This window comes from Oncorhynchus masou, chromosome 15 (genome assembly GCF_036934945.1).
Source record: "Oncorhynchus masou masou isolate Uvic2021 chromosome 15, UVic_Omas_1.1, whole genome shotgun sequence".
In the NCBI taxonomy this organism is placed as follows: domain Eukaryota; kingdom Metazoa; phylum Chordata; class Actinopteri; order Salmoniformes; family Salmonidae; genus Oncorhynchus; species Oncorhynchus masou.
In genome coordinates this window covers 37,822,658-37,837,690 of record NC_088226.1, presented here as the reverse complement: position 1 = coordinate 37,837,690, position 15,033 = coordinate 37,822,658, and the positions used below count along the sequence as shown (strand labels likewise).

The following is a 15,033-nucleotide window of genomic DNA, read 5'->3' as shown; positions in this document are numbered from 1 at the left end:
AACAAGGACAGCGTCTGAACAAGGGACAACAATAATGCTGACACGGGGAACAAACTGAGGAACAGACAGATATAGAAGGGGCAATCAACAAAGTGACCAGGTGAGTCCAATGAAGCGCTGATGCACGTAATGATGTTGACAGGTGTGCGTAATGATAGGCAGCCTGGCATCCTCGAGCGCCAGAGAAGGGGAGTGGGAGCAGGCATGACAAAATGTAGCTAGAGTTAACACACACAAAAACATTGCAGTGTGAAAGAAAGACAGTACCTGTTTGTGTGTGGGAGGGTGCTCCTTGACGATACAGAGTGCATGGATCCAAACATTCTCTGACAGGTGGCGGGAGTGAAGGACACTTCCGAGCAGAAAAGCTCTCCATTCGACGAGGCTGGAGTTTGGTTCATACTACTGTCCAGGAAACTTTGAGAATCTGCATGAAAATAAAAACAACAGCATCCCTTTAAGACTGTGGCATGGCTTCCACTTTAACATTACAGATAGGTGCATACTAGTCTACGAGAGAGCTCATCTCTTATCTTTGAGACGCTGAATAGCTGCCCATGCTAAAACATGCTTTGAATCAAATGCGCCCTCTATCCAACTCTATGGTGCATACAGTGCAGTATGTGACTGGAGGTTTGTATGAAGGTAACATAATCTGTTCAGTTCCCCACTTCCAAAATACGCTTCCTTCTAATTTATCTTACTGTAGCAAGTCTCAGATAACAGTCCCTGAGATATTTTCTTACACACTGCTCTTTGTGAGTTCTTACCAAATCCTGTATATTGGCTCTGTACTCCAGCCATATGTTCTGTCGAGAGAGAGAGAGCAACAGACATGCTCAGCATGAGCTCCTGATTTATCTGTTTTTTGTTTTTAAAATGAGATGAACATCTCCAATCTAAAAAAAATTCAAGACAAGACATGATGAACAACTATTCATTCTGAATATATTTAAAAAAACCTCAAATGAAGTAGTTTTTACTCTCCTTCACTAGCTACACAACAAAAACCTAGCCAGCAAGAAAATAATTGAGTGAGAACAAACCTAGCAAGGGCAGCTAACACAGCTACATCAAACGACCAAACTGAGTGAATAAACCAAAAAGCAACATGGACTCTAACCTTAAACATATTTTCTTTTGTGTGTGATTTTTCACTATTTAAGATTTTTTTTAAAGCTAAATTAGAGTAAGCTAGCAACATAAGCAGAGCCCACAGGCACCATGTGTTCCCTCAGCGCTGAGTCCATTCTCTACCCTCCAGAGACCAAAAACAATGACACAAGGAAAGCTTTTCAACAGAAACTACTAAAGGGGAGGCCAGAAACCCTTTTCACAGACCTGTACAAAAACAGTGATGTGAGTAATTTCATCTCTTTCACTGACCAGCCAAATGTATGGCGCTCAGCAGTCTGCTCTCACTACGGGTGAAAGTAAAAGAGACCGACAACCCTGACAGCACCATGATAACAATCAACCTGTACAAGACTGGGACTGTCATGGTGCAAGGTAACCTATTTCATTTAAAGACTGAACATTTGATGTCATTCTCCAAAGATCCTACAAACAAGCCCCTTCAGGCAGGAGAAGCAGTGTGAGTAATGAAGAAAAAATGTAGCCATCATAAAGACCTCCTTGTATCCACTACAGCCCCCTCCCACTCTCCCCACCTCAGCCCCCTCCCACTCTCCCCACCTCTCTCTCCATCTCTCTCTTGAGCTCTCTCTTTATTCCTTCCCTCCTATTCTTTCATCCCTCTCTTTCTCCCTCTTCTCCATTGACTTTATGTTGAGGAATTTAGGCTGAATTAAACCCTCTCTTGTCATCTCCAGTATTAGATTACTTACACACACACACCCTGGTCAAAAGTAGTGCACTATATAGGGAATAGGATGGCATTTGGGATGCAAACTTTCTATATGTTAATGGTGACCTTACCCTACATCTTCAAAGTAAACTAAAATCTGGTGCCAATCTGGCCTGGAGAGGTGAGAGAATGCATGTACAGTTGAAGTCGGAAGTTTACATACACCTTAGCCAAACACATTTAAACTCAGTTTTTCACAATTCCTGACATTTAATCCAAGCAAAAATTCCCTGTCGTAGGTCAGTTACGATCACCACTTTATTTTAAGAATGTGAAATGTCAGAATAATAGCAGAGAGATTGATTCATTTCAGCTTTTATTTCTTTCATCACATTCCCAGTGGGTCAGAAGTTTAGATACACTCAATTAGTATTTGGTAGCATTGCCTTTAAAATGGTTTAACTTGGGTCAAACGTTTCAGTTAGCCTTCCACAAGCTTTCCACAATAAGTTGGCAGAATTTTGTCCCATTCCTCCTGACAGAGCTAGTGTAACTGAGTCAGGTTTGTAGGCCTCCTTGCCCGCACATGGTTATTTCAGTTCTGCCCACAAATGTTCTATAAGATTGAGGTCAGGGCTTTGTGATGGCCACTCCAATACCTTGACTTTGTTGTCCTGAAGCCATTTTGCCACAACTTTGAAAGTATACTTGGTGTCATTGTCCATTTGGAACCAAGCTTTATCTTCCTGACTGATGTCTTGAGATGTTGCTTCAATATATCCACATCATTTTCCTCCTCATGATGCCATCCATTCTGTGAAGTGCACCAGTCCCTCCTGTAGCCAAGCACCCCCACAGCATGATGCTGCTACCCCTGTGCTTCACAGTTGGGGTGGTGTTCTTAGGCTTGCAAGCCTCCCCCTTTTTCCTCCAAACATCACAATGGTCATTATGACCAAACAGTTCTATTTTTGTTTCATCAGACCAGAGGGCATTTCTCCAAAAAGTACGATCTTTGTCCCCATGTGCAGTTGCAAACCGTAGTCCGGCTTTTTTATGGTGGTTTCGGAGCAGTGGCTTCTTCCTTGCTGAGTGGCCTTTAAAGTTATGCCGATATAGGACTCATTTTACTGTGGATATAGATACTTTTGTACCGGTTTCCTCCAGCATCTTCACAAAGTCCTTTGATGCTGTTGTGAGACTGATTTGCACTTTTCGCAGCAAAGTACGTTCATCTCTAGCAGACAGAATGCATCTCTTTACTGAGCGGTTTCATGGCTGCGTGGTCCCATGGTGTTTATACGTGTGTACTATTGTTTGTACAGATGAACGTAGTACATTCAGGCATTTGGAAATTGCTCCCAAGGATGAACAAGACTTTGCTGATTTCTTTTGATTTTCCCATGATGTCAAGCAAAGATGCAGTTAGTTTGAAGGAATTGGGAACGTTTCCCTAGTCAGCGCCATTATTAGTGCAATGCCCCTTAAAGTGTTGCTCTGTGCGACCCAGTGGGGCAGGGTAGCACCCCCCCCCCCCCCGTTCCTCCTCCTCCATTCCCCATGGGCTAGGTCCATCTTCTGTGCGCGGCTCTGGCTTGCACTCGTGTCTTGAACCTCGTGCGCCCACCACTATTTCAGTGGATACAGCTGGAGAACTGCAAAGGAAATCCCATTGTGCGCCACACAGGAGCCATGACCAGTATGACCAATATATATTGTCCTGCTAATAACAGGGTTAAAAATATGTCTGTGAGAATATCCAAGGGGCTTTTATATAATTCTAAATAATAAAAAAATAAAAATAAATAAATAATAATAATAATAATAATAATAATAATAATAGCATTGTTAAAAAAATAACAATATATTTTGGAGAATATTTTGTTTTCAAATAATGTAAAATGAGCGAGAAAAAGCCATTCTTGAACATGGGGTGAGACATAGTTACTAATTTGTAAATACAGCCAGTTTGTTATTTTGAATGTTTTATTTATCTTTTTAAAGGGAGAGAAACCAAAAACCTACAACTGGGTCTCCCAGTTGAGGCCGGCACAGGTATTGAACCAGAATCTGTAGTGACACAGTTTGCACTGCAATGCAGTGTCTTAGACCCGCTGCGCCACTGAGGCGCTGCACAATGTGACTGGTTGGGAGTAGGCTACAGTACTACAGTAAGAGCAAAAATAATCCTAACATTTACACACTCTAAGCGTAGTCTAAGTTTCTCTTAGAATAAAAACCTTAGTGTAACAACGGTTGAATAAGTAATACTGAAGTCGTGCACAATTATCAATTTATATTTAGGTTTATGTCTCCCATTCATTGTCAGTTAGAGACACAGTAGCGCCTTGGGACCCAAAAGCATAATCCGTGCTCTAACTCCCCCTTGCTCTGGTCTGGAGCAGTGAAGTGGTGATGAAGTGGTGACGCAGGGTGCCGTACTAAACCACTAACGACCTCTAAGTGCCGCAGCACAATCACAAAACTTTGTGGAACAACCACTGTATTTCCCCTTTTCTTTGCTGTTACAGACAAACTAGGACCTCTGACTTTATCAGAAACTTGCCCATACTGGTAGAAAAAGTTATCAATATAACACCAACCAACCTCTTTAGACCTTGGGGAGTTTATTCATTTCATGCATTATACTGCCATTGTACTATGGTAACGCACAAATAATAAAGATGGTACCATATGATCATTTTTGGTACCATTTAGCATGATTGTACTTTAACATGGTAGAATGTATAATGCAGGTTGAAGTAATGGTATTTCCATGATCCACATTTATACCATGGTAAAATGAGACAATACCATTGCATTATTTAGGTGCATGACAGTACCATCATACTTCAAAGCTCGGTACATGTCCATGATTCAGACTATACCACTGTATAAGTGAAAGTACCCTAGTAGTACCACGGTATAAATTTAATTATAAACGGTGTGTTTCGAGCCCTATATGCCTATTGGCTGACAGCTGTGATACACCACTGATATGGAGAACATTTATTTTTACTGCTCTAATTATGTTTGTAACCAGTTTATAATAGCAATAAGACACCTGTATATGGCCAATATACGCTGCGCTTTGGTCCGCTTCTTACAACGATCACGACAGCTAAGGGCTGTATCCAGCAACACCGCATTGCGTCATGCGTAAGAACAGCCCTTAGACGGGGTATGTTGGTTATATCCAGTACCACACTCCCTCGTGTCCTATTGCTTAATTATAAACTGGGTGGTTCCAGCCCAGAATACTGATTGACTGACAGCCGTGGTATATGAGACCGTATACCATGGGTATGACAAAACATTTGCTTTTACTGCTCTAGTTTCTAATAGCAACAAGGCACCTCAGGGGTTTGTGGTACATGGCCAATATACCACACCTAATGGCTGTATCCAGGCACTCCGCGATGTGTCGTGCCTAAGAACAGCCCTTAGCCATGGTATATTGGCCATAGGCCAACCCGCCACCCCCCCCCGGGCCTTAAGTAACATAGTTTTGTAAGGGCTGTGTAACTCTCGCACACTCACAGTAACCAACACACACAGCCCAGCACGTGCTAGAGCGTCACCTCGCTCTACCTCTACCTCACGCTTTATCAGCTACGGTTAATAAAGTAGCTTAAAATTAAGTAGCGGTTCCAAATGTTTGGTATACTCAGCGCATGTTCTTGGCAACAAATAAATATCTGGTGGCACTGCTGAGACATTAATGAGCTTCAGAACAAAACGGTTGAATGTTCAAATCCCAAGAGCATTTATGCACACTCAATCAGGTACACCCTGAGCACTGCTACTTTTTCGTTGGTGTTGTCAGATAATCGTACAATTAATTGACTTAATTCTGAGCCACGTTTTAGCAGTGCATAAATGTATTCTTGCCAATAAATACATTTGACGTGTGAAACCAATTGTTTTTGGAACACTTCACATGACATTTCATAAGTGAAAAACGTGTATTTGGAACACTTCGAATGTGACATTTCACATGTGAAAACACTTGTGTTTTTGATTGTTCGGGACCTTTAAAACCACCATTCCATTTTATTACTTTACACATAATGGTTTAGGACTATCTGGGATCATCACATGGCATCCTGCCGACTGCAAATCTGCAACAGTTTACTAACCAATGTCCTTCCAGTAATGCATTGTAAATTCAGCATGTTGCTGTAGTTATATGTTCAAGTAATAAGCTGTAAATGTGTCTTATAGCAAAGGTCCTGAAACTCTACGGTAATTTACTGGCTTCTGTGCTGCCAGTAATTTACCTAAAAAAATGACAGGACATTTTTTTTACAATGTAGCTAGCCAGTTATTAGCGATCACCAGTATATAGTTATAGCGCCGACGTAATCCACTGTAAACTTCTGATGGCGCATGAAGCCGGAAGCATTTGAATTTGAAGCACGCGATATTGGTGAATGGGGCTGAATGGCACCAAAAGATTGCTAAAGATTATGGTGAAAGTGGCCGTAACTAGCAAAGGATTACGGTCAATGTAGTCACTTTCATCCTTGCTGAGTCAACAGGGAACCTCCGATCCTAGCCTGCTGGACAGACAAACGACCAATGTAGTAGTCAGAATAGATCACTATTTAATTACATGTATTTATTTGTAGCAAACTTTAAAATAATTCACTGTGGGGATTGAACTTGATCAAAATAAACATCCAAAAATGTTGTGTTAAAAAAGCCTCTCTAGGGCAGACCAGATCTTTTTCCAGCAGAGCTTGTGACTTCAATCTCCAGAACAGACACTGGGGGCCTGCACCAAATAAGATGAAAACGGAAACATTCAGGTATCTTTGCCTTAGATGAATAATGGAAACCACAAATTATATTTGCTGACACGGTGCAGTCAAATTTTGGAACAACTAGACTACCTAGCAATGTAAACCCCTCCCTTCCATGAACCCACCCTCGGTGATATTGGTTACAATGCGGTACTTATTTAAATTAGGTAAGATAATAAGATGTTACCATTGGTGTATTCAAATCAAGTTTTAGGGACTACTTAGTCCAGGACTAGTTTCAATCTCTGTCTGGGAAACTGACTGTTAGTCTTTTCCTCTCCTCTTTTGTCTTCTCTTAGTATTTTCCTCTCCTTTTTCCCCTGGAATGTGTTCCTCCTCTCTCTCTGCTGTATGTCCCTAACAGTCTGACACACAGAGGACAAAGACTCCTCAGTTAGGACAGAATCATGTAGTACCACTTCTAGATGGCAACGAACCATGGGCATGATTCTTGCCGAACCCCAAAAACACACACGCATGTATGTATACACATTCCTGCAAGCATACACACATATACAGGCAAGCCTACATACACACACACTAAAAAGCAAGCAAACATTCACACATACCTCTCTCTCTCAAACATACATTCACACTACGCAGGAACGAAGGCACTAGCATCCACAAAACTCCCTATTGACCACAGGAATGTGCTCTCACTCACTCCCCTACACACACACACTTAGAGGCCCAGTCTGACAGCTATTCACTGGATCACACAGACACAGAGACGCAGAGAGAGACCTCGCGCGCACACACAGGTCTCATTATTCTCATCCTATCTGGAAGTTATTCATCAAAATTAATAGTGCACCTCCTCCCCCATTGTTCCTCCCGGGACCTCTCAGAGAGAGAGGGAGCGAGAGGGAGCGAGAGAGAGAGAGAGGGAGCGAGAGAGAGAGAGAGGGAGCGAGAGAGAGAGAGAGGGAGCGAGAGAGAGAGAGAGGGAGCGAGAGAGAGAGAGAGGGAGCGAGAGGGGGAGAGGGAGGGAGGAGAGGGAGGGAGAGCGAGAGAGCGAGAGAGGAGCGAGAGAGGGAGCGGAAGCGCGAGAGAGGGAGCGGGAGAGAGCGAGAGAGGGGAGCGAGAGAGAGAGAGGAGCGAGAGAGAGAGAGGGCGAGAAGAGAGAGCGAGAGAGAGGGAGAAAGCGAGAGAGAGAGAGACGGCGAAGAAAGAGAGAGGGAGCGAGAGAGCGAAAGAGAAGCGAAGAGAGCGAAGGGGACGAGAGAGCGAAGAAGCGAGAGAAGCGAAGAGAGAGGAGAGCGAGGGAGAGGGAGCGAAGGAGAGCGAGAGGCGAAGGAAGGCGAAGAGGGAGCGAAGAGGAGGGAGCGAGAAGAAAGGCGAGAGAGAGCGAAGAGAGCGAGAGAGAAAGGCGAAGCGAAAGAAGAAGCGAAGAGAAGGGAGCGAAAGCGAAGGAAGCGAAGGCGAAGGAAGCGAAGAGGAAGCGAAGGAAGGAAAGGAAGGAAGCGAAGGAAGGAGGAAGCGAAGGAAAGCGAAAGCGAAGGAAAGCGAAGAAGAGCGAAGAAGGCGAAAGGAAGCGAAGGAAGCGAAGGAAGGGAAGCGAAGAGAAAGCGAAGAGAAGGAAGGAAAGCGAAGGAGAAGAGGCGAAAAGGCGAAGAAAGGAAGCGAAGGAGTGAGGAAGCGAAGAGGAAAGCGAAGGAAAGCGAAGAAAGCGAAGAAAAGGAAAGCGAAAGAAGTGAAGAAAGCGAAGAAAGGAAGCGAAGAAGAAAGAAAGGCGAAAGGCGAAGAAGGCTTGAAGAAGGCGAAGAAAGGCGAAGAAAGGAAGCGAAGGAAGGAAGAAGGAAGCGAGAAGCGAAGCGAAGGAAAGCGAAGGAAAGCGAGAGAAGCGAAGAAGAAGCGAAGAAGGCGAAGGCGAAGAAAGGCGAAGCGAAGAAAGCGAAGCGAAGAAAGTGAAAAGGCGAAGAAGAGGGCGAAAGCGGGCGAAGAAAGGAAGAGAAGCGGGCGAAGGAAAAGGAAGCGAAGAAACGAAGAAGCGAAGGAAGCGAAGAAAGCGAAGGCGAAGCGAAGAAGAGAAGGAAAGCGAAGAAGCGAAGAAGAAGGCGAAGCGAGAGCGAAAAGGAAAGCGAAGAAGGAAGCGAAGAAGGCGAAGAGAAAGCGAAGAAGGCGAAGGAAGCGAAGGAAGCGAAGAAGCGAAGCGAAGAAGCGAAGGAAGCGAAGGAAGCGAAGGAAGCGCGAAGGAAGCGAAGGAAAGGCGAAGAAGCGAAGGAAGGCGAAGAAAGCGAAGAAAAGCGAAGCGAAGCGAAGCGAAGCGAAGCGAAGAGAGAAGCGAAGAGAAGCGAAGAAGCGAAGGCGAAGGCGAAGGGGAGGGAAGCGAGAGGAAGCGAAGTGAGGAGCGAAGAAAGCGAAGCGAAAGAAGCGAAGTGAGGAAGCGAAGGAAAAGCGAAGAAGGAAGGCGAAGGAAGCGAAGGAAGCGAAGGAAAGCGAAGGAAGCGAGAGAAGCGAAGAAGGAAGCGAAGTGGCGAAGGAAAGCGAAGGAAGCGAAAAGCGAAGGAAGGAAAGCGAAGAAAGCGAAGGAAGCGATAGAAGGAAGCGAAAAGGCGAAAAGGCGAAAAAAGTAAGCGAAGAAAAGAAGCGCGAAGGCGAAAGAAGAAAGCGAAGAAGGCGAAAGCGAAGAAAGAAAGCGAAGAAAGCGAAAGAAAGGAAAGCGAAGAAGCGAAGCGAAGAGAAGAAGGAAGCGAAAGGCGAAGAAAGCGAAGCGAAAAGGCGAAGAAGAAGGCGAAGAAGCGAAGGAAGCGAAAGAAAGCGAAGAGAGGCGAAGGAGAAAGCGAAGAGGAAAGCGAAAGGCGAAAGGCGAAGAGGAGAAGAAGCGCGAAAGAAAGCGAAGAAAGCGAAGAACAGCGAAGAGGCGAAGAAAGAAGAAGTAAAGCGAAAGAAAGCGAAGAAAGCGAAAAGAAAGCGAAGAAAGAAGCGAAAAAGCGAAGAAAAGCGAAGAGAAAGCGAAGGAAGCGAAAGCGAAGAAAGGCGAAAGGAAGCAGAGAAGGAAGCGAAGGAGAAGCGAAGGAAAGCGAAAAGCAAGAAGGAACGAAGCGAGGAAAGCGAAGAGGAAGCGAAGGAAAGCGAAAAGAGAGCGAAGGAAGCGAGAAAGGCGAAGGAAGCGAAGAAAGCGAAGAAGAAAGCGAAGGAAAGCGAAGAAAGCGAAGAAAGGCGAAGAGAGAAGCGAAGGAAGAAGGCGAAGGAAAGCGAAGGGAGCGAGCAAGAAGGAAGCGAAGGAAGCGAGGAGCGAAAAGGCAGCGGAAACGAAGAAAGCGAAGAAGGCGAAGAGGAAGCGAGGGAGCGAAGAAGCGAAGCGAAGAAAGAAGCGAAGAAAGGCGAAGAGAAGGGCGAAGAAGGCGAGAAGAGGAAGGCGAGGCGAAGGCGAAGAAAGCGAGAAGCGAAGGAAGGCGAAGGAGGAGGAGCGAAGGGAAAGCGAAGGAAAGCGAAGAAGCGAAGGAAGGCGAAGGAGGAGAGCGAAGGAGGAAGCGAAGGAAAGGAAGCGAAGGAAGGAAGCGATAGAAGGCGAAGAAGCGAAGGCGTGAAGTGTGAGGAAGCGAGAAAGGGAAGCGAAGAAGGAAAGCGAAGAAAAGCGAGGAAGCGAAGCGAAGGAAGAAGCGAAGAGAAGCGAGAAAGCGAAAGGCGAAGAGAAGCGAAGAAGAAAGCGAAGAAAGCGAAGGAAGCGAAAAGCGAAGGAAGCGAAGGAAGCGAAGGAAGCGAAGGAGGAGCGAAGTGGCGGAAGGGAAGACGAAGCGAAAAGGGAGGAGCGAAGAGAGCGAAAAGGCGAAGAGCGAAGAAGAGGAGCGAGAGCGAGAGAAGGAAAGCGAGAAGCGAAGAGAAGCGAAGAGAGAAGCGAAAGCGAAGAGAGAGAGAAAGGCGAGCGAAGGAAAGCGAAAGAAAGCGAAGAAAAGGAAGCGCGAAGCGAAGCGAAAAGTGAAGCGAAGAAAGCGAAAGCGAAGGAGGAAGCGAGGAAAGCGAAGAAGGCGAAGAGAGGAAGCGAAGGAAGGAAGCGAGGAAAGCGAGAGGAGGAGAAGCGAAGAAGGAAGCGAAAAAGGAAGGAAGCGAAGGAGGAAGCGAAGGAAGGAAGAGGAAGCGAGAGGAAAGCGAAGGAAGGAAGCGAGAAGGAGGAGAAGCGAAGGAGGAGCGAAGCGAAGAAGGAGGAAGCGAAGGAAGAAGCGAAGGAAGCGAAGAGGGCGAAGAGGGCGTGAGCGAAGGAAAGCGAAGAGAGCGAAGCGAAGCGAAGCGAAGCGAAGGCGAAGAGAGAGAAACGAAGAAAAACAGCGAAGAAAGAAAAACAGCGAGAAAGAGAGGGAGGGAGGAAGCGAGAGAGGAAGCGGAGAAGAAGGGAAGCGAGAGAAGCGAGAAGGGAGGCGAGAGAGAGAGAAGGGAAGCGAAGAAGGCGAGGAAGCGAGAGAGGAAGCGAAGAGAGGAGGCGAAGAGAGCGAAGAAGCGAAGGAAAGCGAGAGAGGAAGAGGGAGCGAAGAAAGGCGAAGGAGCGAAAGAAGAAGGAAGCGAAGGAGAGAGAGAAGGAGCGAAGCGAGGAAGAGGCGAAGGGGAGCGAAGGAGGAAGGCGAGAAGGAAGCGAAAGCGAAGCGAAGCGAAGGAAAGGAAGCTATGAAGAGGAAAGCGAGAGAAGCGAGAAAGCGAAGCGAAGCGTAAAGGGAAGGCGAAAGGAAGCGAAGAAGGAAAGCGAAGGAAAGCGAGAAGGAAGCGTGAAGGGCGAAAAGCGAAAAGAGAAAGAGGCGAAGAGAGGCGAAGAAGAGCGAAGAAAGCGAAGGAAAGGAAAGGCGAAGAAGAAAGCGAAGCGAAGCGAAGCGAAAGAGGGAGCGAAGGCGAAGACGAAAGGGCGAGCGAGAGAGGCAGCGAAGAAGAGCGAGCGAAGGGCGAGAAGAGCGAAAGGAAGCGAAGGCGAAGCGAAGGAAAGCGAAAGAGCGAAAGGCGAAGAGAGAAAGCGAAGAGAAAGAGCGAAGACGAAGCGAAGGAGAGCGAGGAAAGGCGAAGAAAGGCGAAGAAAGCGAGCGAAGGAAGCGAAGCAAGAGCGAAGAGAGAAAGCGAAGAAGAAAGCGAAGAGAAGAGAAAGCGAAGAAGAAGGCGAAGGAGCGAAGGAAAAAGCGAAGGAAGGAAGCGAAGAGAAGAAGAAGGAAAGCGAAGGAAGCGAAGGAAGGAAAGCGAAGGAAGGCGAAGGAAAGCGAGGAAGCGAAGAAGCGAAGGAAGGGCGAGCGAAGGAAAGGAAGCGAAGCGAAGGAAAGCGAAGCGAAGGAAGAAAGCAGAAGCGAAGAAAGCGAAGGAAGCGAAGGAAGCGAGAAGCGAAAGAGGAAGCGAAGGAGCGGCGAAAGAGAAGCGAAGGGGCGGAAGCGAAGGGGAAGCGAAGGAAGCGAAGGAAGCGTGAAAGACGAAGGAAGCGAAGAGAAGAGAAGCGAAGAAGAAGAGCGAAGAAGCGAGCAGAGAAAGCGAAGAGAAGAAGAAAGCGAAGAGAAAGCGAAGGAAGCAAGAAGAAAGCGAAGGAAGCGAAGGAGGAAGCGAGAAGGAAAGCGAAGGAAGGAAGCGAAGGAAAGCGAGAAGGAAGCGAAGGAAGAGCGAAAGCGAAAGCGAAGGAAAGCGAAGGAAAGCGAAGGAAGCGAAGAAGCGAAGCGAAGAAAGCGAAGGAGAAGCGAAGGAAGCGAAGGAAGCGAGAGAGAGAGCGAAGGGAAGCGAAGGAAAGGCGAAGAGAGCGAAGGAAGAGAAGGAAAGCGAAAGAAAGCGAGAAAGCGAAGTAAGCGAAGAAAGCGAGAAGCGAAGGAGAGCGAAGGCGAGCGAGGCGAAGAGATCGAGAAGGAAGGCGAGAGGAAAGCGAAGGAAGCGAAGGAAGCGAAGGAAAGCGAAGCGAAGGAGAAAGCGAAGAAGGAAGCGAAGAAGAAAGCGAAAGGCGAAGAAAGAAAAGATCGAAGGAAAGCGAAGAAAGGAAAGCGAAGAAGCGAAGGAAGCGAAGAGAGAAAGGCGAAGCGAAAGAAGCGAAGAGCGAAGGCGAAGGGAAGCGAAGAGGAAGCGAAGGCGAAGCGAGGAGGAAGCGAAGAGAAAGCGAACGAAGAAGAAGGAAGCGAAGGAAGGAAGCGAAGGAAAGCGAAGGAGAAGCGAAGAGGAGAAAGGGAGAAAGCGAAGGAAAGCGAAGAAAAGAAGGAAAGCGAGAAAGAAAAGCGAAGAAGGAAGGGGCGAAGGAAAGCGAAGGAGCGTGAAGGCGAAGGCGAAGAGAGCGAAGAGCTTGAAGAGGCGAAGGAAGCGAAGGCGAAGGAGAAGCGAAGCGGAAAGCGGCGAAGAAGCGAAGAGAAAGCGAAGAGAAGCGAAGGAGAGAAAGCGAAGAGAAGCGAAGAAGCGAAGGAAGCGAAAGCGAAGCGAAGAAAGAAGCGAAAGGAAAGCGAAGAAAGAAGCGAAAAAGCGAAGCGAAAGGAGAAGGAAGAGAAAGCGAGAAGAGAAGCGAAGGAAGCGAAGGAAAGCGAGGAAGGAAAGCGAGAAGAGCGAAAGGAAGCGAAGAAACGAAGCGAAGGAAAGCGAAGGAAAGCGAAGGAAAGGCGAAACGGAAGCGAGAAGGAAGCGAGAGGCGTGAACGAAGAAGAGGAAAAAGCGAAGAGAGAAAGCGAAGGAAAAGCGAAGAGGCGAAAGCGAAGGAAGCGAAGGAAGGAAGCGAGAGAGCGAAGCGAAGAGAGGCGAAGGAAGAGCGAAGAGAAAGCGAAGGAAGCGAGGAGGAAGCGAGAGAAGCGAAGCGAAAGGAAGCGAAGCGAAGAAGGCGAAGGAAGAGAGAAGGCGAAGAGGAGCGAAGGAAGCGAAGGAAAGCGTGAAGCGAAAGGCGAAGGAAAGCGAAGGAAGCGAAGCGAAGGAGGCGAAGGAAGCGAAGAAAGCGAAGAGAAAAAGCGAAGCGAAGGAAAGCGAAAAGCGAAGCGAAAGCGAAGGAAAGCGAAGGAAGGAAGCGAAGGAAGAGAAGCGAAGGAAGAGCGAAGAAAAGCGAAGGAAAGCGAAGGAAGCGAAGAAGAAAGCGAGCGAAGGAAAGCGAAGCGAGCGAAGGAAAGCGAAGCGGCGAAGAAGGAAGCGAAGGAAGCGCGAAGGAAGGAAAGCGAAAGGAAGCGAAGGAAGCGAAGCGAAAGCGAGAAACGAAGCGAAGCGAAGGAAGGAAGCGAAGAAAGCGAAGCGAAGGAAGCGAAGCGAAAAGAAAGCGAAGAAAGCAAAGAAAGAGAAGCGAAGAAAGCGAGAAAGCGAAGAAGAAGAAGCGAAAGAAAGGAAGCGAGAAAGCGAAGGAAAGCGAAGAAGAAGCGAAGGAAAGCGAAGAAGAGAAGGAAAGCGAAGAGAAGCAAGAAGAAAAGAGGCGAAGAAGAAGGAGGAAGCGAAGAGAAGCGAAGGAAAGGTAGCGAAGGCGAAGGGAAGCGAAGAAAGAGGAAAGCGAAGGAAAGCGAAGGGGCGTGAAAGCGAAGGAAGCGAAGCGAAGGAAGAAGCGAGAAAGGAAGCGAAGAGGAAAGCGAAAGGCGAAGGAGCTGAAGAAGGCGAAAGAAAGCGAAAGCGAAGAAAGCGAAGAAGAAAGCGAGAAAGCGAAGGAAGCGAAGGAGGAAGCGAAGGAGAACAAGAAGAGAAGGGAAGCGAAGGAAAGCGAAGAGAAGCGAGAGAAAGCGAAGGAAAGCGAAGGAGGAAGGAAGCGAAGCGAGAGGCGAGAAAGAGAAGAGGAAGCGAAGAGAGGAAGCGAAGGAGGCGAAGAGAGGAGGAAGCGAAGAAGAAGGAGAAGCGAGAGAGAAGGCGAAGAGAAGCGGCGAAGGAGAGAGAGGGCGAAGAGGCGAGGAAAGTGAAGAGAAGCGAAGAAAGCGAGAAGAGGAAAGCGAGAGGAAGCGAAGGAAGCGAGGAGCAAGGAGTAGAGAAGCGAGGCGAGAGAAGCGAAGGAGAAAGCGAAGAGAAGCGAGGAAGCGAAAGAGCAAGCGAAGGCGAAAGGCGAAGGAGGAAGCGAAGAGAAGGCAAGCGAAGAGCAAGCGAAGCAGAGGAAGCGAAGCAAAAGCAAAGCGAAGCAAAAGGCGAAGAGAGAGCAAGCAAAAGCAAGCGAAAGAAGGAAGAGAAGCGAAGCAAAGCGAAGAAGAAGCAAGTGAAGCAAGCGAAGTGAAAAGGCGCGAAGCGAAGAAGGAAGCAAGGGCGAATAGAAAGAGGAAGCGAAGAAAGAGAAGAGGATGGGGCGAAGAAAGCGAAGGCGAAAAGGAAAGCGAAGGAAGGCGAAGGAAGCAAGGAAAAAAGCGAAGGAAGAAGAGGCGAAGGAGAAGCGAAAGGCGAAGGAAGGGGAGAAGCGAAGGAAGCAAAAAAGCGAAGAAGAAAGCGAAGAGAAGCAAAGCGATGAAGCGAAGGAAAGCGAAGCGAGAAGCGAAGCGAAGAAATGCCGAGAAAAGCGAGAGAAGCGAAATGAGTAAGAGAAAACGAAGTGGCGAACAAAGC

General features: G+C 47.3%; 1 protein-coding gene across 1 annotated transcript in view; it reads right to left on the bottom strand.

The window, feature by feature from the left end:
* LOC135556215 (tensin-3-like) overlaps window positions 1-15,033 on the bottom strand; it is an 84,726-nt gene that overhangs the window by 15,995 nt on the left and 53,698 nt on the right. The window contains exon 7 of the mRNA XM_064989223.1: window positions 268-427. Within this exon, the coding sequence (XP_064845295.1) occupies window positions 268-427 (160 nt within the window). The remainder of the gene's footprint in view (window positions 1-267; window positions 428-15,033) is intronic.